General features: G+C 35.4%; 1 protein-coding gene across 3 annotated transcripts in view; it reads left to right on the top strand.

Moving 5' to 3' along the window:
* The window catches only part of UBR1 (ubiquitin protein ligase E3 component n-recognin 1), a 133,396-nt gene that overhangs the window by 47,943 nt on the left and 62,282 nt on the right, over positions 1–23,171 (top strand). For all 3 annotated transcript variants that reach the window (XM_076004287.1, XM_076004286.1, XM_020285980.2), the window contains 11 exons: positions 343–500; positions 5,797–5,896; positions 6,491–6,619; positions 11,974–12,154; positions 14,395–14,456; positions 14,738–14,848; positions 15,598–15,663; positions 15,903–16,004; positions 18,112–18,175; positions 20,860–20,984; positions 22,907–22,959. In XM_076004287.1, coding sequence (XP_075860402.1) covers positions 343–500; positions 5,797–5,896; positions 6,491–6,619; positions 11,974–12,154; positions 14,395–14,456; positions 14,738–14,848; positions 15,598–15,663; positions 15,903–16,004; positions 18,112–18,175; positions 20,860–20,984; positions 22,907–22,959 — 1,151 coding nt within the window. The remainder of the gene's footprint in view (positions 1–342; positions 501–5,796; positions 5,897–6,490; positions 6,620–11,973; positions 12,155–14,394; positions 14,457–14,737; positions 14,849–15,597; positions 15,664–15,902; positions 16,005–18,111; positions 18,176–20,859; positions 20,985–22,906; positions 22,960–23,171) is intronic.

Raw genomic sequence — 23,171 nt, 5'->3', positions numbered from 1 at the left:
GGGGTGAAGGGGAGATTCCAGCATAGATAGTAATGTGATAAAAGCCATGAAGTACATCTTTGTTCTACTTTGCTCATTGTGTAATTACTGATAATAAACATCTGTCTAGATTACCTGTATAATGGGCTTGGTGTGTCTGGATTCATGTTTTCCAGTTACTGAGAAGTAGAGAATTTTTGCTTTTAGAAAATAACTTTTTAGTAATAGTTGCTGTTCTATGAGACCAAGGACTATGTTTAACAACATTTATTAAAAATGACTTACCAATCAAATGAATGGGTAAATTAAGTTTGTACTATGATCAATTAATGCTAAAGACAATATTCTTGAAATATTCTGCAGGCTCGACTTCTTATTGAAGAGCAGAATGTTATCTCTGTCATTACTGAAACTCTTCTAGAAGTTTTACCTGAGTACTTGGACAGGAACAATAAATTCAACTTCCAGGGTTATAGCCAGGACAAATTGGGAAGAGTATATGCAGTAATATGTGACCTAAAGTAAGTTGCTGAAGTCAAAAGGTGAAGGCACCTGTTAAACACAGTGTGTTTATTTGCTCTGTCTTATAAGTAAACTTCTGATCCTTTTGGTTATCTAGGATTCTCTTTATAATCATGGCAAGTACAAAGAGCTGTTACTGCCTCAGTAAATGTCTTCACCAAAGGTTTCTTTTTTATTTAATTAATTAATTTTTTTGTTTGTTTGTTTTTTTTTTTTTTTTTTTTTGAGACAGAGTCTCGCTTTGTTGCCCAGGCTAGAGTGAGTGCCGTGGCGTCAGCCTAGCTCACAGCAACCTCAAACTCCTGGGCTCGAGTGATCCTTCTGCCTCAGCCTCCCGGGTAGCTGGGACTACAGGCATGCGCCACCATGCCCGGCTAATTTTTTTTTTATATATATATCAGTTGGCCAATTAATTTCTTTCTATTTATAGTAGAGACGGGGTCTCGCTCTTGCTCAGGCTGGTTTTGAACTCCTGACCTTGAGCAATCCGCCCGCCTCGGCCTCCCAAGAGCTAGGATTACAGGCGTGAGCCACAGCGCCCGGCCTAATTAATTAATTTTTATATTTTTAGTTGGCCAATTAATTTCTTTCTATTTTTTTTAGTAGAGACGGGATCTCGCTCTTGCTCAGGCTGGTCTTGAACTCCTGAGCTCATACGATCCGCCTGCCTCAGCCTCCCAGAGTGCTAGGATTACAGGCGTGAGCCACCTCATCAGGCCCAGTAAAGGTTTCTCATTGAGTTGTAAAACCAGGTTAATAAAGAAGGTACTGAGGAGAAGCCTGTCACAGCAACTCGGGTATCCTGGGGGTCACCAAGTGAATCTCCACTATAATTACCATACCTTTCACTCACTTGCACTCACATACTTTGGTTGTGTCCTTCTTGCATAGTCTCTTTGTGCATAGTTTCAGATGATCTGTTGATGTAAATTTCTTTTTAAGTCCCTTTTTTGAGCTGGGCGCAGTGGCTCACGCCTGTAATTCTAGCACTCTGGGAGGCTGAGGTGGGAGGATTGGATTGCTTGAGCTCAGGAGTTTGAGACCAGCCTGCGCATGAGCAAGACCCTGTCTTTACTAAAAACAGAAAGAAAATTAGCCAGACAACTGAAAATAGAAAAAAAAAATTAGCCGGGCATGGTGGTGCATGCCTGTAGTCCCAGCTACTTGGGATGCTGAGGTAGGAGGATCGCTTGAGCCCAGGAGTTTGAGGTTGCTGTGAGCTAGTCTGATGCCACAGCACTCTAACCCCGAGCAAGAGAGCGAGACTGTCTCAAAAACAACAACAACAACAACAAAAAAAACAACGCAAAATAAATCCTTTCTCATATATAGTTGGCCCTCCGTATCCATGGATTCCACATCTGGATTCAGCCAATTGTGGATCAAAAATATTCAGTAAAAAATTGTCTTTACTGAACATGTACAGACTTTTTTCTAGTTATTTCCTAAGCAATGAAGAATAACAAATGTTTACATAGCATTCACATTGTATTAGGTATATAAGTAATCTAGAAATGATTTAATATATACAGGAGGATGTGAAAATACTGTGCCATTTATATCAGGGACTGAAGCATCTGTGGATTTTGATATTCATGAGAGGACTTGGAACCAATCCCCCATGGATACTGAGGATGACTATATATACCAATTTATTGATGTTCATCAGGAGTTTCTTCATTAAGTTTTTCTCCCTGAAGAAGATTGAGAGTTTCTTTTTAAGCTAAAGTTAGAATCACGTGATAGATCACATTTGGCATCATTGGTCCTAAAAGGAAATAAGTTTCTATTTATTTTAGATATAGATGGTGAAATTATTAATATGAGGGTTAAAACAGATCAACTATTCAATAAAGCATAGATTTCAAAAATTGCTTTTAAAGGCCGGGTATGATGGCTCACTCCTGTAATCCTAGCACTCTGGGAGGCCGAGGCGAGCGAATCGCTCAAGGGCAGGAGTTCAAAACCAGCCTGAGCAAGAGCGAGACCCCGTCTCTACTAAAAATAGAAAGAAATTAATTGGCCAACTAAAAATATATAGAAAAAATTAGCCAGGCATGGTGGCGCGTGCCTGTAGTCCTAGCTTCTCGGGAGGCTGAGGCAGTAGTATCGCTTGATCCCAGGAGTTGGAGGTTACTGTGAGCTAGGCAGATGCCATGGCACTCTAGCCCAGGCGACAAAGTGAGACTCTGTCTCAAAACAAAACAAAACAAAATTACTTTTAAGAATACATTAAGAAAAAATATAGCTCCAAGGTATATAATTATTTCCAGTCCTAGGGAAAAAAATTACTCTAATTTTATCCACTTCTAGTGACCAATAGAGGGGTGGAAACAAATATGTTTCCAATCCAACTTAGAAATAATTTAGTCCTTTTACAAAATAGACTTGACAGATTTCTGGAACTGTGTGGATCCTTGATATTACTGAAGGAAATGTTTTAAGACCTTTTCAGATTGTTCAATTTCTAAATATAATTATGGCATAGGACTATAAAGTTCAGTAAATTGTTAAATCTTCGGCATAAGTAGAGATGGTAGGTGAATTCAGTAGTGAATCAACGTATAGTCATTGTGATTCAAATTTGTTTCTTAGCCAAATCATGCATAAATTACATGTTATGAAAATAAAACAAAAAAGCCTAATGGCAGTATTTAAAGTTATTGTTCAGTCAGTGTACTTGGTTTACTTTACAGAAAAAACTCTCTACTGTCTGTGGCTCTCCTTACTGTGAAGTATTCTTGTGACTGAGTTATTTTTACAACCAGATAAGTGGTGCATAATCACTGTTTTCTTGTATTTTATGGGTCTGTGGTTATTCTCTGCAATGAATAATTTAGAGCCAGCATATCCCTAAATACCTACCATATAGTAAAACTTCAAGGTCTCTGGTTTGGAAGGTAACCTTAGATCATCTGATACTTACAATTCCTCCCCTATACCCTCACCTAAATATAGATATCTCTAGTGGCAAGGTGAAGAGAAAATTAACTATTTTGAGCATCTGTTCAGCAGGTACTGTGTAATATACTCTCACAAGGATCCTGTGAAATTTATTAGTAACTGCTACATGCTAAGGAGCTTTGCTTATTTTACCTTATTTTATTCTTGCAGCCTTCTCATAAAGTAGGTGATATAATCTTGATTTATAGATTATAATGATTTGCCTAAGGTCACAAAGCTAGTAAGTGGCAGAACTGAGATTTGATCCTAAGCACTGTTTATCTGTAAAGCTTATTTTCCTTTTACTATATCTTGTAGACTTAACAATATATATAAAAGCAACAACAAAACCTGCTCTAAAACCTGACCTAAAACACCAATCACAAATATCCTTTGTTTAGCAAGTAATTGGTATACTCCTTTTTCTCAGTCTCTCATTGTAGAAATTCTGCTGTCATAATTCTTTCCTTATATATTTATTTACTGCTTCTTCCTAAAACCCTATTTTTAAATCAGTTAGAAAAAAACCCACAAATACTTAATATATTTTGTTTCCAGAATAAAGTCTAAATTCTTTCAAAATTGTTTTGTTTCTTTCTCTCTTTCTTTCTTATTTATTTAATTTTGTTTGTTTGTTTTTTGTTTTGTTTGTTTTTTAGTAGAGGCAAGGTCTCACTCTTGCTCAGGCTGATCTCAAACTCCTGACTGAGCTCAAGCGATCCTCCCACCTCAGCCTCCCAGAGTGCTAGGATTACAGACATGAGCCACCGTGCCTGGCCTCAAAATTTGTTTTCTATAGTCTTTATACTCTACTTTTTTGACTGTACCTCAGCATAAAATAAATTTGTTGATACTAGTAGATACTCTGTTAGGTGTTCAACCTGTCTCAGGAAATTTTCATTGTCTCAAAGCAACGCATTCCAACTTTGGGTAACCTCTTCCCACTGTTAGAAAGTTGCTTATTGTATATTAAACTGTTTTTTGTAGCTTTCATTTTCTGGTTCTAGCTCTCCCATTGTCCTTTCAGAACAACTTCAATTCTCATTTAACTTGAAGAAGTATTAATATTTAAAACAATCATATCTGCCAGGTCTTTTTCTAGGTTAAGTTGCATTCATTTCTTTAACTATTCCCATTTCATATTGTTTAAAATTCCTTCTAAATTATCGTCCTTCTCTACTGAACCTGTTCCAATTGAATGTGTACCATTCATGTGCCAAGAGATAAACACAGTACTCCAACTGAGGTCTGCCTAGTAATGCATAGAAGGGAGGGATTACTACCTTCCTTTTTCTAAATAATATACCACTGTTAATTTAGATGCCACTTGCTCTGTGGGAGGTATCTGATGGGGGTAATTTGTTTCTCAGTTGCTAATTTATTATGGAAATAAAACTTAAAAAAGAGATGCAGTTGAACCTTGGTTCTATTAAAGAACAATAATATTATTCTTTTATTACTCTAACCTATTCCTGTGTTCCATTTCTTTCTTTTAATAAACAGGGACTCCGTCACTCATGCTGGAGTGCAGTAGCCTAATTATAGCTCATTGTAACCTTGACTTACTGGGCTTACGTGATCCTCCCACCTTAGCTTTGCAAATAGTTGGGACTACAGGCACAGGGACTACACCTAGCTAATATTTGAATTTTTTGTAGAGACAGATTCTCAACTGTGTTGCTCAAGCTGGTCTCAAACTATTAGTCTCAAGTTATCCCTCCTCCTCAGACTCCCAAAGTGCTGGGATTTTAGACATGAGCCACCATGCCCAGCTGAGAAGTCATTTCATAATAAACTTTGTTTCCACTGGATATGTCTTTAGAGCCAAAGGAAATATTCATCTTACAAATTGCAGGCTAAAATGAGTCTGTTTATCTCTTGAAACTAGTACATCCTAATGTGTAAGCCAAGGTGACATAGGTGCTTATGTCCTTCTTCCAGGGTCTGGGTTATGAAAATCTGGAAGTAGAAAATCTTTTCTAAATCTTCTGAGGCTGAAAGGCTGTCACCTGGCTCTTGGGATGATGGGTATGAACAGTCCTAGGAAATTTGTACTGTGCTTGTCCAGAGTTAGCTGTGACAGGCTAATTTGGTTCTAGGTTTACTTATTCAGACTTAACCTCTGAGGGGACATTGTGTGGAGAGTCAAGCTTAGCTTGATATCTGCCTCTTGTAGAGCATTCACATTTTGCTGGTTGTATTTGAAATAAAGCAGAATAAATAATTCTAGTTCTGCCCAAAGCTTCTAATTATTGTAAGAAATTGGAATCTATAATTTTGATAAAGTAACATTGTTTTTTGAGAACCTTGTCATAAGAAAGTAAAATCTGTCTTTCTTTCTTGAACTGATAGGTATATCTTGATCAGCAAGCCCACAATATGGACAGAAAGATTAAGAATGCAGTTCCTTGAAGGTTTTCGATCTTTTTTGAAGATTCTTACCTGTATGCAGGTATGATAATTTTTCAGTGCATTGGTAAGAGTAATTTAGTTTAAGAAATTTAACTCTAGTTTTCTTCTTCCTTTTTAAAGCAAATTGAGGTTTTAATATGAGAAAGAATTTATTTAGCAAGGTAGAAGTAAGATTTAAATGTTGACTAACTGATCCTACTTTAATAGATCTTTCTATATATCTTAGTTTACTACTGCTATTACTGTTAACGTTTATTGAATGCTTACTATGTGACAAATGTGTAGTAAGCACTTCACATGCATTATCTCTTTGGAGCCTTATTGCAATCTTATGAGGTAATTACTATTATTATTCTCATTTTACATGTAAGGGAATTAAAGTCTAGAAATAATTTGCCTGGGGTCACACAGCTAGAAATCTCAGACAGCTGGGATTTGCCATCACATCTTCTACCTCTGAGCTATACTTCCAAGAGCTGGGATTTCAACTCCTGTACTTGGACCCAGTATAGCAACCATGTTAAAATGTTATACATACATGAATGTAAATCCTAATCCTGATAATTTTATATTTTGCCAGTAGAGCAAAGAAAGAGGGCCATGTAGGCATATGTTGACCAATATTTTGTTGCAGGGAATGGAAGAAATCAGAAGACAGGTTGGGCAACACATTGAAGTTGATCCTGACTGGGAGGCTGCCATTGCTATACAGATGCAGTTGAAGAATATTTTACTTATGTTCCAAGAGTGGTGTGCTTGTGATGTAAGTAAAATTTGTTTGTGGGACCAGTGCCTTTTTCAGTTCTTCAGTGGTTATTAATAGCTGTTTTATGTCACAGCTTCTTGATGTAAAGTTTTATTATTTATACTAGTTTCTCACATATTTGAATTTGTCTTATTAAATTTAGGAGGAAAATCCAGTCTTTTACACTTGATTAGAAAAATGTAACCCATGGTAGTTTTGGATATTTGGGGGAATAATAGCAGGGTTTAAAAATATATATATATTAATATTCATACATGCATTTATTTACTTGAAAATGAATATTAATATCATTAGGACCACATAGGTTTTTTTTTGTTTGTTTGTTTGTTTTTGAGACAGGGTCCCACTCTGTCACCTAGGCTGGAATATAATGACATGATCATAGCTCACTGTAATCTCAAACTCCTGGTCTCAAGCAATCTTCCTGCCTTATCCTCCCAAGTAGTTGGGTCTACATGTGTAAGCCACCATGCTCAAGAATATTTTATTTCTACCACTTAATTTAAAAATTTCTTTTTGTAGAAATGGGGTTTTGCTATGTTGCACAGGCTGGTCTCAAACTCAAATGACCCTCCCTTCTCAACCTCCTACAGGTGCTGTGATTATAGGCATGAGCCACTATGCCTGGCCCCACAGAGAGTTTTAAATATTCCAAGAGTGGAGTGGATATTTATTCAATTAAGAACTTTGTTATATGTGTTAAACAATTAGGAAAATTAATTTCGAAATGTAGAACTGTTTTTCCTTAAGCAACAATTATAGACCCTAACTTTCTTTTTTTTTTTTTTTTTTTTTTTTTGCTCAAGAAACTGAAATCTAGACCCTAACTTTCTTTAAACACACAATCCTCCCCCAGATTCCCTTAAAGGAAAATAACCTCATTTATTTATTTTCTCAAAAAATTGATATTATCTCAGTCAAATTTCATTTATCTTTTCTAGTTTATCAGTAGATGTCATCATAATCTATTCACTAAGTTTTTCTGTGTCTTCACTGTTAGTTTCCTCCTTTTTTGTCTCTTTTTTCCTAAAAGTAATGCCTCTTCTTGAATAGGAGCAATTGTAAAAAAGAAACTAAAAGAAATAAAAGTAATGCCTCTTCCTAGGCTCTGGGTCCCAACTTATATTACTTTTTTCTGGAGTTTGCTTCCTCAGTTGTCTCCACTATTGTTTCCTCCTCTTTTACTCAACTGCCTGTAAACATACAGGACTTCCCTATCTTTAAAAACAACATAATAAAAGTCTCCTACTTGTCTTTGCTACCTCTGTAAACTAGGTTATCTTTTCTCTTCTTCCCTTCTACTACAAGCAATTGGTCATAGGTTCAGAGGGGCAGTCATACTCACAGACACACTAGACTTTGATCTAGCACAGTAGCTTTATAGAACAATAAGCACAGGAAATATTGTCCAGCAAGTACAGCACATATTTTTGCTTCCCTCATCCTATGGAGGGCATGCACAATTGTCAGGAGATGGGATTAAAGTGTGTATTTTTCATATTGACATTTCCCAAACCTTCTGAAGTCAACTGCGTTTAATATCTTTGCTCTTTAACACCTAATACTTCTTTAGAGTCTGGAATCATCCCTTATTAATTGACAAGAACTACATTTAGAAAAAATCTCAAAGGATCCATTTATTAGCCAAATTTAGAAGTCCTTTCTTAATCTCCATCATCCTTGAATTGTCTGTGGCATTGTATTCTGTTGAGTACCTTAATCTTCTTGAAACATTTCCTTATGATTTTCATAAACCTGTATTATCCTAGTATTTCCATTATCAATTACCCATTTAAATCAATGATTGCCCTTTTTCCAATACCTTTGCCTGCTAAACAAGATAGTCCCCAGTATTCTCTTCTCTTCTGTTATAGAAAAATGTTTTCACAAATATGTCTTCCCAATTGTTTGTGATTCTTTTCTTTGCCCTCTTGCAGCAATTAGTTTGTATCATTTACATGATGCTTATGGTTTTTTACTTTGTGTATATGTGTGTATATATTATATTCTTTTTTCTTTTATTTCTACCACTTAATTAAAACCTCATAGGAATGACTCTCCTAAACTATAATATCACTTCTATTTGTGTGCCAGACATTCCTCCTCAGTTCTTACACATATATTTCTAACTCAGAATATTTTTAATTGATTTGTTATCATTTCCTTTCATTTCCAACTTGCATTTTCTTATCTTTCCTTTTTCTGTTAATGACACCACTATTAATACTTTCATTCATACGGGAAATCTCAGAGCCACTGTATTCTGTGTGTTCAATATTAACAGATGCTTTGAGGGGGAAAAGTTCTGAGTTCACATAAGATTAGGAAATGACAATTAGGTTGAACAAAATCAAAGAGGGTTTTTTTTTTTTAGGCTACTACACTTCTAAAACCCTTTAATTAGTTATTATCCTAATTTCTAAGAAGGATGTCCCCCAAATGTATTTGACCATGGAGTTCTCTTTTCAAGATAAAATCAGTGTAAGAAACACTGTTGTATGGCCAGGCGCAGTGGCTCACGCCTGTAATCCTAGCACTCTGGGAGGCTGAGGCAGGCGGATTGCTCGAGGTCAGGAGTTCAAAACCAACCTGAGCAAGAGAGAGAGAGACCCTGTCTCTACTATAAATAGAAAGAAATTAATTGGCCAACTAATATATATAGAAAAAATTAGCCGGGCATAGTGGCGCATGCCTGTAGTCCCAGCTACTCGGGAGGCTGAGATAGTAGGATTGCTTGAGCCCAGGAGATTGAGGTTGCTGTGAGCTAGGCTGATGCCATGGCACTCACGCTAGCCAGGGCAACAAAGCGAGACTCTGTCTAAAAAAAAACCAAAAAAAAACACTGTTGTAAGAGAGTTACCTTTGACTCTTCTCTCTCCTTTTTTTTTTTTTAATTATTTCAGGGTATTATGAGGGTACAAACATTTTGGTTACATTTTACGTTTTTGCTTCTCCCTAGCAAGGGTTAGAGGCATGCCCTTCCCCTCTACAATGCTCACCATGTCCTTTAGTTGCGAGTTTACCCCCTCATCCCCTGCAGCCCCCTAATCCCTGGAGAATTTTACTACCATGTGAGCACCATAGTGTTAATCAGTCAGTACCAATTTGATGGCGAGTACAAGTGAAGCTGATTCTTCCCATCTTGTGTTACCTCACTTTGGATAATGGGCTGAAGCTCAATCCAGGAAAATATAAGAGGTGCTAGATCACTATCGTTTCTTATAACTGAGTAATATTCCATTGTATACATATACCAAATTTTAATGATCCACTTATGAATTGATAGGCACTTGGGTTGTTTCCACATCCTTGCAATAGTAAATTGTGCTGCCGTAAACATTCAGGTGCAGATGTCTTTATTATAGGATGTCTTTTGCTCTTTTGGGTAAATGCCTAATAGTGCTATTGCTGGATCAAATGGTATTTCTTTTTTTTTTTTTTTCTTTTGTTAAAATGATTCCTTTTTTAATAGGTATTTCTATTTTTAGCTCTTTGAGGTATCTCCAAATTCTTTTCCACAGAGATTGCACTAATTTGCAGTCCCACCAACAGTGTAAGAGTGTTCTGTCTCCACATCCTTGCCAGCATTTGTTGTTTTGGGATTTTTTGATAGAGGCCAATCTCACTTGGGTTAGGTGATGTCTCTTTGTACTGTTGATTTGCATTTCTTTTCTTTTTTTTTTTTTTTTTTGAGACAGAGTCTCGCTTTCTTGCCTAGGCTAGAGTGAGTGCCGTGGCGTCAGCCTAGCTCACAGCAACCTCAAACTCCTGGGCTCAAGTGATCCTCCTGCCTCAGCCTCCCGAGTAGCTGGGACTACAGGCACAAGCCACCATGCCCGACTGATTTTTTTTTATTATATATATATATCAGTTGGCCAATTAATTTCTTTCTATTTTTATGGTAGAGACGGGGTCTCGCTCAGGTTGGTTTTGAACTCCTGACCTTGAGCAATCCGCCCGCCTCGGCCTCCCAGAGTGCTAGGATTACAGGCGTGAGCCACCGCGCCCGGCCGCATTTCTTTAATGATTAGAGATGTTGCCATTTTTTTACACGTTGGCTGGCCATTATTCTGTCTTCTTTTGAAAAGTTTCTGTTCATTTCCATTGCCCATTTATTGATTGAGTTGTTTGATTTTTTTCTTGTTGATTCTTTTAAGTTCTAGATAGATTCTTATTATCGGATATGTAGAGAGCAAATATTTTCTCCCATTCTATAGGCTCTAATGTTAGTTTCCTTAGCTGTGCAAAAGCTTTTTAATTTGAAGAGTGGACACTTCTCTCTTAATACCATAGTCACCTGGATTTGATTCTTTTTTAGCCCAAAGTTATTTTATAATCCTAACTTATTTTCTGTGTGTTCAATTTTTGTCTATCCTGACTGTCTTACCCTAGTTCAGACCCTTATCACCTTACACCTTTATAGTGATCTTTCTATTGGTTTCCTTGTGTCCTAACTTCATCTTCTCTGATCTATCTTTAGTGATACAAATTAATTACTTTTTAATTTAAATTTTTTTTTTTTTTTTAATTTTTGGTAGAGACAAGGTCTCACTATGTCACCCAGGCTGAAGTACAGTGGAATCATCATAGCTCACTGCAACCTCAAACTCCTGGGCTCAAGCGATCCTCCTGCCTCAGCCTCCTGAGTAGCTGGGACTACAGGCATGCACCACTACACCCAGCTAATTTTTAAATTTTTTTGTAGAGATGGAGTCACTCTATGTTGCCCAGGCTAGTCTTGAACTCCTGGCCTCAAAGTGATCCTCCCACCTCAAGCCCCCTAAGTGAGCCACCACACTTGGCAGTGATACACATTAATTCTTGAAGCAGTGTGTCAACTACATTATTACCCTTCAGATGCCATCAGTGTATTCACGTGACAATGCCAGGGCATATTTTCAGTTTAAATGCTTTTTAATTCTATCCATAAATCCTTTGATTTATCTATTTTAATCTTCTCTACTGCCTGAACAGGAGTTCTATTTTCCCTTATTTTGAGGTTTATTCCATATCTCTGCTTAGAAGGCTACCTTCTCATTTTTCCCCATACTTAAATTTTACTATGATTTTACTGCCTAAAGCTGCTTTCACAAGCATGTCTCCCCAAAGATTCTTTGTTTTTGCCCTCTAATAGCAATTAGTTTGTACCATTTACATGGTACTTACAGTTTTTCACTTTGATTGTCTAAGTGTATATGTATATATCTTATATTTCCTGCTAGTTTGCAGATCCAGTGGAGATGGCCCTAGTAATATATAGAAAAAATTTGCACTCATATTTAGTAAATGTTTATTGAACAATGAGTAGTAGACAACTTGTTGACTTACTTGAATTTTTATTTTCCTTTTAGGAAGAACTCTTACTTGTGGCTTATAAAGAATGCCACAAAGCTGTGATGAGGTGCAGTACAAGTTTCATATGTGGTAGCAAGACAGTAGTGCAATTGTGTGGTCATACTTTGGAAACTAAGTCCTACAGAGTATCTGAGGATCTTGTAAGCATACATCTGCCACTCTCTAGGACTCTTGCTGGTGAGTGTTTGTTGTTTGCTTGTTGCATGTTTTTGTTAGCTCTGTTTTCTAGATATTCAAAGTAGTAGAATAATTTCTATCTTTCTCTTGTACTCAGCATGTACAGACATACTTAGGTCAGATACCGCAGTTAAGGGCTGTCACTTCCTTCAAGGAACTATAGCCATAACATCTATGTAAGGATGCTTGTTTACCTGGATCTTGTTTTATCTGGATCAGCTAATAGATCCTTATAATATACACTTAAGGACTAACATGGTAACTCATTTCCCACTCAAATTTAAATATAAAATCTTGTTTCTGGTTTTTACCTCCTTCCTCTCTGCCCAGTTTCAATAGTGTATTGTCTATATAATTGTTCCTTTGCTACCAAAAGGAAGAAATCATAGATTTTCTTTAATGCAAATCTTTAATTTGCATTCCATGTAAATTGGCCCTTCATCTGTCACATTTTTTCTTTTTTAACAACTTTATTGAGGTATATTTTTATATTTTTAATTGTAAAATATACATAACAAAATTTACCATTTTAATAATTTTTAAGTGTATAGTTCAGTGGCATTAAACACCTTCATATTGTTATGCAACTTCAACCACCGTCTGTCTCTAGTACTTTTTCATCTTTCAAAAATGAAACTTCCTGGCCGGGCGCGGTGGCTCACGCCTGTAATCCTAGCTCTCTGGGAGGCCGAGGCGGGCGGATTGCTCGAGGTCGGGAGTTCAAAACCAGCCTGAGCAAGAGCGAGACCCCGTCTCTACTATAAATAGAAAGAAACTAATTGGCCAACTAATATATATAGAAAAAATTAGCCGGGCATGGTGGCGCATGCCTGTAGTCCCAGCTACTTGGGAGGCTGAGACAGAAGGATCGCTTGAGCCCAGGAGTCTGAGGTTGCTGTGAGCTAGGCTGACGCCACGGCACTCACTCTAGCCTAGGCAACAAAGTGAGACTCTGTCTCAAAAAAAAAAAAAAAAAAAAAAATGCTGTTATGAACATGAACATACAAATACCTGTTCAAGTCCTTCTTTCAGTTTTTTTGGGTATATACTCAGATGTGGAATTTCTGGATCTGTGGGAATTCTTTAATTTTTTGAGGAATTACCATATTGTTTTTTATAGTGGCTACACCATTTTACATTCCCACCAGCAGTGCACAAGAATTCCAGTTTCTCTGCGTCCTTGCCAATACTTGTTATGCCAGTACTTGTTATTAATATTTTCTGGGTTTTTTTTTTTTGGGGGGGGGGACCAAACCACGTGGCTTTATTATACACTCGTGGACAAGGTTCTGGGGCCCCAAGAGAGGGGGGCCCCCCCGGAAGTCGCCCTGGTTTTTTGATAATAGCCATTCTGATGGGTGTGAAATGGTATCTCATTGTGGTTTTGATTTGCATTTCCTCAATGACTAGTGATTTTGGACATCTTTTCATATGCTTATTTGCTGTTTGTATATCTTCTTTGGAGAAATGTCTATTCAAGTGCTTTGCCCATTTTTTAATGGAGTTATATTTTTGTTCAGTTATAGGAGTTCTTTATATATTCTGGACAGAACTGCTTTTCAGATATATGATTTGCAGATATTTTTTCCCATCTGAGGGTTGCCCTTTTACCCTGTCAGTAGTGTCCTTTGATACACAAGATTTTTTGACATAATACAGTTTATCTATTTTTTTCTTTTGTTGCCTGTATTTTTGGTGTCATATCCCAAAGTTCTGTCAAATCCAATGCTATGAAACCTTTTCTCTTTTTATTTTTTTTTTATTTTAGCATATTATAGGGGTACAAGTGTTAAGGTTACTTATATTGCCCATGCCCCCTTCCCCCTTAAGAGTTTTATTTTATAGTTTTAGCACCTTTGTTTAGGTCTTTGATCCATTTTAAGTTAATATTTGTATATAGTATAATTGAAGTCATGTGATTTTATATTCTGTTTTTATTTTAAAAATACTTAGATTAATTTTCTCTTTTTTTGATGCTTGGTTAAGAGCAGAATAAACATATGGTGAGAGTCAGCATATTGTTTTTATATAATGTATGAGCACATGTTTTACAGTATAGGACTTTAAGTGTGTTAATAATATTGTTTCAAAATTAGAAATCAAAAGTCTGCATTCTAGAGTATCAGTTCAAAACTCAGGAAATGTACATTTAAATCACACAAGTTTTCAAACTTGATGACTTAACTAGTCAGCAAACTGGGTTTAACTGCTTTCTTTTTTTTCTCTCTTTTTAATTTTAGGTCTTCACGTGCGTTTAAGTAGGCTGGGTGCTGTTTCAAGACTGCATGAATTTGTGCCTTTTGTAAGTGACTCTACTAACTGTTAATTTGCTTATGTTCTATTTCTATACACCTCTTGGTTGATGGGAAGAAAGATATTTTGAAATCCACCTGAGTGATTCCTATTTAGTAATTTTACATCTATGTATAGTACATTGAAATCTGAATCGCAGAGACTTAGAAGTCATCTACCTCAAGTCCTTCTGTTTTATAGATGAGACAACTGGTCAATGTGTAGTGTCATAACCTTAAAACACATCCAGTCCTTGTGAGAAATAATGAAATTGACCTCACTTTGTTTCAGGAGGACTTTCAAATAGAGGTACTGGTGGAATATCCTTTGCGTTGTCTGGTATTGGTTGCCCAGGTTGTTGCCGAGATGTGGCGAAGAAATGGGCTGTCTCTCATTAGCCAGGTATGGCAGGGTCTAATACTCACATTTGTGAATGTGTTCATTTTATGATTTTTTTTTCTTTTATACAGTTTTATCTTATATACCTAGACTTTGCTGAGTATTTTCTTCTATTCTCTTGTATAAACTCTTAGAAATGAAAGTCTTAGGGACCCTACAGACATTTCTCCTTTTAACCTATTTACCACTTCTTCCATTTGAATTATAAGAAACTAGTGTGCTTAAGTGAAAGCCAGTAGTACCACCAGAAGCCTCCCCATTAACATAGTTCTTTTCTGAAAATTGCCTTACTCAGAGGCCTTTAGTTTTCCCACCATTTGTCTTAATCAAAGGCCACTGTATAATTTTTCCTTGTGTTTTCAACAAATATGGAGAAGTGCCTTTCCTAAAAGGTGGGGAAATATGACTTTTAAAGTTACCACTTGGAAGAGAAATGGTGTTAATGATTGAGCATAGAAATTGGTTTATTTTTATTGAAGTAGATATTTTAAACTTTGGGAAAATATATTATTTTGTTACATATATTGAGAATAATAAATAATATAGAGCATGTTTAACTCTGAAGTGTTTTCATGCCATATTTCATCCTTATAATTCCCTTAAAATGATTCCTAAATTTACAACATATTTTTTTGCCGCTAAGGATTTCTAGGGGTTTCTAGCTTAGAGAAGATTTTAATAATAGGTTTTGTTGGAAATTTTCCTTGAAATAAATAATTCTTTTAGTATCTGTTCTACCTTCTATTTTATAGGTGTTTTATTACCAAGATGTTAAGTGCAGAGAAGAAATGTATGATAAAGATATCATCATGCTTCAGGTACCTATTTAAATTATTTGTGATATTTAATCCTCTTATATTCCTTGTCAGAAGAGAAAATACTATAATTATTTTCAACTTAAATTTTCCTCACCATTCTGTGAACATGACATAAAAATCAAAGGGCCTACTAAATTACCTCTTGCAAACTTACTTTATCATTTTATGATAATCCTACAAGAGACAAAATGTTTCTCCATTTAATACAAAAGAAATAAGATACTGGATTTCTTTCATAGATTGGAGCATCTCTAATGGATCCCAACAAGTTCTTGTTACTGGTACTTCAGAGGTATGAACTTGCTGATGCTTTTAGCAAGACCGTATCTACAAAAGACCAGGTAAGCAACAGAAACTGATATGTGAATTCCAAAGGAAATATTATTGTTACTATTTTAGTCATTTTTAAAGTTTGTTTCTTAATTATATATCCGTAAATCACATGTAGCTTGCATATATTAATCTATATGCACACATATAATCTTTTTACTCTAGAAAAATTAGAATATATAGACTAACAAAGAGAAAAATAAACAAATGAAACACTGCCTCCCGGAAACGATTGCTTTTTTTGTGTGTGTGAAGACAGGGTCTCTGTTGCTCAGGCTGAAGTGCAGTGGTGCATAAGTCATGCAGATTCAAACTCCTAGGCTCAGGTGATCCTCCTCCCTCATCCTCCCGAGTAGCTGGGACTACAGGTGCATGCCACCATGCCTGGCTAAATTTTTTGTTGTTGTTGGAACGAGATCACTTTGTTGCTCAGGGTGGACTCAAACTCCTGGCCTCAAGCAATATTCCTTAGCCTCCCAAAGTACTAGGTACTCCCAAAGTACCAGGCATGAGCCACTGTGCCTGGCTAAAGCGATCACTTTTAAAGTTTTAGTGTCTTGTTTGTTTTTATATTTTAAAAATTTTTTATTTATTTAAATCAAAAATTGTATCATTCTGTGTGTGCTGTTTTATAATCTTCCTGTGTTTAACAAAATATTGCGATAGGTTTTTTTCCTTGTCATTAAATATTAAATACATTTTTTACATTGTCTTTTTTTTTGAGATAGGGTTTCATTCTGTCACCCAGGCTAGAGTGCTGTGGCATCAGCCTCGCTCACAGCAACCTTAAACTGCTGGGATCAAGCATTTCTCCTGCCACAGCCTCCCAAGTAGCTGGGACTATAAGTATACTACCATGCTGGGCTAATTTTTTCTATTTTTAGTAGAGATGGTGTCTCGCTCTTGCGAGAGGTCTGGTCTTGAACTCCTAAGTTCAAGTGTCCTCCTGCCTCGGCCTCCTAGAGTGCTAGGATTGCAGGTGTGAGCCACTGTGCCCAGCCTACACTATCATTTTTAGTAATGGATAGTATTCTACTACATGAATGCATTATACTTTAGTTACCTATTACCAAAGAGGTTTTTCTAGTTTTTTGGTCTTAAAAACATCTGTACCTCAGTGTTTAAACATTTGTCTAATTATTTTGTTAAGATAAATTATTAGAAGTGGATTTGTTGGATAAAACAGTGACTGCTCTTTCTTAAGGCTCTTAATAGATACTGTCATTTGTTCTCAGAAAAGTTATATCTATTTAAGCTGTCTCTTGCAATACATGCATCTTAGTGGCACTGGTATTATTAATCTTTGTTGTCTCATAGGTGAAAAGATGATATTTTAGTTTGCATTTCTTTAATCAGTGAAGTTAACCATATTTTCATTTTTATTGGCCTTTTTTTTTTTTAGCAGTGAGTTATCTGTTCTTGTCCTTTACCCCTCTTCTGTTTTTGAAAAAGCTCTTTGTTTAAAAAGGATATTAATTCTTCATTTATATTTGTTACATATTTTACAATTTGTAATTTGTCTCTTGGTGTTTGGTCGCATCTATATTATTTTAATATTTGAAGTACTAGCTTATAAAGTAGCCTTTGACTACTTTGAATTTATGAAATCAGATTATTTTATTCTTTCAAATTAGAAGTCACTTGCAAAGGGGCAGTAAATAGGACATAAAATGAAAAGCAAATTTTAAATTGTGTTTTACACTTCGTGAAAATTAATATTTGATTTGATATAATTCTTAAATAAGGGGTGTGTTAGGGAAGGGTACTCTCACTGTAACTTTTGGGTATCTACTTTCTCACTAACCCATGTAAGGAGGAAACCAATAATGGAGGAAAAGTTAAACCTTAGAATTAGTTTGTTGACTTAAGACAATATGAGGGATAGTGATAATGAAAACAATGACAATATTTAACAATTGAGTTCCTGTTATGTGCCAGATATTGTGAAACTTGTTGAATTTGTCATCAAAAAAGAGAACTGTTCACTTTATAACTATCTGTGCTGTGTTCTGAAAGAAAGTATTGGACTGGATGGCCCATGAGTCTGATCCAGAAATGCATGTTTTATGGAGTCTTGTGGTTCTTATATAACTAATTTATTCTTTTTCAATTCTGTAGGATTTGATTAAACAATATAATACATTAATAGAAGAAATGCTTCAGGTCCTCATCTATATTTTGGGTAAGATTAAAACAGAATGTTTTGAAATAGAACATGGGTTACTTTTTAGAGAGAACATTTAGAACTATAATTGACTATTTAACCCCTTTCAAATACATCATTTAGGAACCCACCTTTAAAAAGCATAGATTTTTACATCTTTATTTTTGAATACCTGATTTGTAAATGCTTGGACTTGTTTGGAGGTCTGGGATATAATTAATCCAGATAGAAATGTAGATAAAAAAATCTTACTCATTTATTGCTAAAAATTATATGTGAAATTTTAAACATAACTTAGGTATAAGTAAAATATATTTTCATTGTGTTATTCTCTTGAATTACTTTGTGCAAATATTGACCATGCTTAGCTTTCTTAAAGTTACTTAGGGAAAGGGGAAAGAGTTCTTTGCCAGAAATAATATTTATCAAGATATTATGGCCTGGTGTGGTGGCTCATGCCTGTAATCCTAGCACTCTGGGAGCCTGAGGTGGGCGGATTGCTCAAGGTCAGGAGTTCGAAACCAGCCTGAGCAAGAGCGAGACACCATCTCTACTTAAAAAATAGAGAGAAATTAATTGGCCAACTAAAAATATATAGAAAAAAATTAGCCGGGCTTGGTGGCACATGCCTGTAGTCCTAGCTACTCGGGAGGCTGAGGCAGTAGTATCGCTTGAGCCCAGGAGTTTGAGGTTGCTGTGAGCTAGGCTGATGTCATGGCACTCACTCTAGCCTGGGCAACAAAGCGAGACTCTGTCTTAAAAAGAAAAAAAGAAAAAAAAAAAGATATTATGACATTGACCCATAGAAATGTGTTTTATAATTCAGCTGAAGTTAAGATAACTGTGCCTTGCAGAAACACTAGATTTTACCCTATTGAATACAATATTTATTATATAAAATAATATACAGTATATAAGTTGATTGAATATATTGCCATATAGTGTATCATAGTCTGTTAATTTTACCAGCTGGGCTCATCCATTGCTATCATCTTGTTCTTAACTTCTCATTCTGGCTTTTGTTATGTACTTTACCGTAGACTTTGTTTTGTTTTAATAATTCCGGGTGAGGATTCTAGCCATTAGCTAAGTCTATAAACATGGATTCATTTTACTTGTTTGTGAAAGAGTGAGTTGCTGAACTAGCTGCTTGTCTCAGCAGAAAGTGCAGTAAGCCTTTATTGCTAAGTGAGACTTAAATTTTCCAGGCTGCTAACTCTTTCTGTCCAAAATATACTAGTAAGAAACTGATGGGAAAAAATGGGCAAATCGAAAATATGTAAAATATTTTGAAGTTGATTATGTACTTTATTAAATTTTAAAAACTTGAGAGAAATGTTTGTTTGTCCTTAGAATATTATATGGAGAATTTCTAATATTGTGGTATATTTTTGCCTTTTTATTTTGACTATTTTACTGTAGCTATTATTATTTTAGTGTTTTTGTGTTTACCTGAATTTATTTGGGTTTTCTTTCCTTGTGATTTGATTTTTAGTTAATATAATACTTGCTATATTCCTGAGTGTAAGTTCATTACTTTCAGGAGTCAACATTTTTTGTTTTAAAAAATTATAATCTCTGATTTTTATAATGGAAAAAACATTAAGAATTAGAAAAATACCTGGATTAGGACATAGAAGGTCTAGTCTTGACCTTGCTATCAATTATCAAGAGTATGCCATTTATATTCTTATGGCCTCAGAGTCCTGATTTGTAAAATGTGGAGGTAATCTACATGATCTCTAAGGTTTATTCTAGCACTAAAATTCTAGGGGATACTGTTTTTGGTGAAAAAATATGAAAATAAAAAAATGCTTTACAATGTAAAGAGGAATGAGTATGTTGGAAAAGAATTAACAAAAAGTCATTCTTTGGCAAATTTGTAGAATTTAACAAATCTCTCTGGCAGGAGATTTCTTTCTGTGACTGTCTTGTAGATGTCATAGGACTTTGTATAGATACCGTAGTGTTGCAAATCAGTAGTGACATAAGGCCAAACATAAGCCTTTTTAAGGCTAGGGGAATTAGATGCTGTTAATACCAGTGAAGTTCCCATAGTTAATTTAGCTGTTTTCTTTCTCCATTTGATAGTCAGGTTTCCATTTTTCATTACAATAAACTGTGTGGGCATTTCACAACACTTACCACTCCCCAGTACATATTATTGTTCCATCATTTAACCCATAAAGACATTTTTAAGTATTTTGTTTTTCAGTTTTCACTTTGTTCTTTCTTAAATAATAAGTAGAGACAAAATTGAGAAAGATGTTGAAAGATAAGCTATTCAATGATGGCCAGTGCTCATTCAGATGCCATCTGCCATGTTTTGTGGATTAGAAACACATGGTAATTTAATTGAGGGGCCTTGTTTATAATGTGTGAGTATGTGTATGTATACGTATGTGTATGTGTGTAAGTTAAAACAAAGCCTGCATTTTCCTTTGGGTCACTTCAGTTTTCTCCCTCTGTCTTTCAACAAATAGACTCTTGTTCAGATTTGGGAACATGTTCAAATAATTTTTGGTCTCTCTCTCTCTCTCTCTCTCTCTCTCTCTCTCTCTCTCTCTCTCTCTCTCTCTCTCTCTCTCTCTCTCATAGACTTACTTTAATGCAATTTTTGGTGTGTAGGTGCTCCTGGTGGGGAGAGATTTAAACAGAAAGCAATTAATTATTCTATTTTTTCTTTTTATTATTTGTATTAGGAGAGCGTTATGTACCTGGAGTGGGAAATGTGACCAAAGAAGAGGTCACAATGAGAGAAATTATTCACTTGCTTTGCATTGAACCCATGCCACACAGTGCCATTGCCAAAAATTTACCTGAGAATGTAAGTCCAGTTTTGGCTTTTTTCTCCATTCATCTCAAGGTGGAATAGTTTTTTCTTTTTCTTTAATTGGAAGCTACTTCAAAATTTTAGGAAAATTTGTTGAGCAAAAACCTCTATATTATGACCTTACAGGTATAAAGCAAATACCATTCATCCTTTAGTGCTGTAAATTTTAATTCTGGCAAGAACTCCTTAACTTTTTCTTTACTTTAAAATAAGATTTCTCCAGAGGAAAAGGAGGGGCTCCCTGAAATACTGAAACTGTCTGAGTGGTGTGTTAATCTGGGTCTTCTGAGAAGTAAATCTCATGACAAAACATTAAGATTTTACTAAAGAAAATGGTGAGGGAGTGGGAAAGGCTAGGGGAGCCATCAGATTATGATGCAAGTCTGATTCCCAGTGAAATAAGAGGGAAGGGCAATTAAATAGAAGCATTCCAGACTGCTGGGCTTTGGCACCTTCTCATATCTCCCAGAATGAGCCCGCAGTAGTATCTTTGCTTTGCTTATTGTCTGGGAGCAGCAGGTGAAAAGCTTGGCTTTGGTGTGACCAGAGCATAGCAATTGAGGCGTGTGGTCATTTATGCTTCCTGTGATTAAAGATCTGCAAGGTGCATTCTCATGGCTGTCACCAGGTAGTATTTTTTTTTTTTTCTTTTCTTTTCTTTTTTTTTTTTTCTTTGACAGCAGCCTGTATCTGTATAGTATTTTTGTTTTCTTACATACAGATACTGAAATAATAGTCCTAAAGATTATCAATCTCATATTTTTCCTCTGAGATTTGAATATGAATTAGAAAAATGATTCTTAAAAAAGAATTATACTTATCTGTGCTAGCAAGGCTTTCCAGAGAGATACACTAGGTATAAGCTTTGAGTATTGGTCATTCCCTACACCCTCAAATTATTTGTATCATTTTCCAGTTTTATTGTTAACTGATTCTCCAACTGCAGTCATTTGGTGTATTACTTTCATAATTTTTGTATATCCATCTACCAATTTTATGATTATTATTACATTTTAAAATCAACTCACATTTTCCTTAGCATCTTTCTAAGTAGTAATATCTGTGAAATAGTAGGTTTGACATTCTAGATAATTTTTTCCCTGATTCCTATTAAAACAAGTGAATAACTATTCAAAAATTTTGATATATATAACCTTGTGACACCTAAAATAATTTCACATACCACTAGTAATATGTACACTATACTTTGCAAAATAAAAACACTTTATTAGGGCATTCTTTCACTTTTTGCTACTTACCATGAGTACATTTTTTAAAACAGGAAGTTAAATTTCTTAATTTTTACAAGGCTATCAGAGTCTATGACCTTACTATAGTAGCTTAACTAGGTTCTTATCCTGATTTTAAATGACTTCAGAGAAAAATAATGTTCCAGTGTTAAGGAAAAGTTCAAGCCAAGCAGAAAAAAAAACTATTACAATTGCAAAAGGTAGAATGCATTAGGACATCTAGACATGTGTTTTGCTGTAGATTACTAGTTGGACCCCATTTATTTTGTTACTTTGGTTTTAGGGATTAGTACAGCATGAGTATATGCTTAAATGGTGTGAGTGATGAACATACTACATAAAGAAAATCTTTTTTTCTTTGAACTATTGGTAATACTGTGTGTGTGTAGTGTATATGCCGTGTGTGTGTGTATGTGTGTGTACACACACGAAGGCAAACTTAGATAACATTTCTTTCTTATACAGTTTACACATGAGTCTAATAAGAAATTGGTCTCCCAAAACATAACTGATTTGAGACCTAATTTTTTTATAGTGGAAATGGGTCTTTTTTAAATTGTTTACAAAGTACTTCAGAGATGCAGTTGAAAATGTATTTCACTTCGCAGTAAGAGAAGAGCAAGTCATTACATGGAGGTAAAAATGACAAAAATATTGTTTCAACAGGAAAATCATGAAACTGGCTTAGAGAATGTCATAAACAAAGTGGCCACATTTAAGTAAGTGCTTAATATTTATGCTTTTTGTAAGAGGTAGATCTCTGTTCTTTTACTTTGGATGCTTTGTATAATCCTTGCCTGAATTCCCAAGAATAAGAATGGAGTACAGATTAGAAGGGATGAGAATGAGAGGCACACAGTATACAGTACATGTTTGTTGAAGAAATGATTATTTTCGGCAGGTGAATGAGAAATATCCATTTGTGACATTA

The sequence above is a fragment of the Microcebus murinus genome, chromosome 6 (genome assembly GCF_040939455.1).
Source record: "Microcebus murinus isolate Inina chromosome 6, M.murinus_Inina_mat1.0, whole genome shotgun sequence".
NCBI classification, from domain to species: Eukaryota; Metazoa; Chordata; class Mammalia; order Primates; family Cheirogaleidae; genus Microcebus; species Microcebus murinus.
Note: the sequence above shows the minus strand (reverse complement) of the source record. Positions and strands in the feature narration are given on the sequence as shown.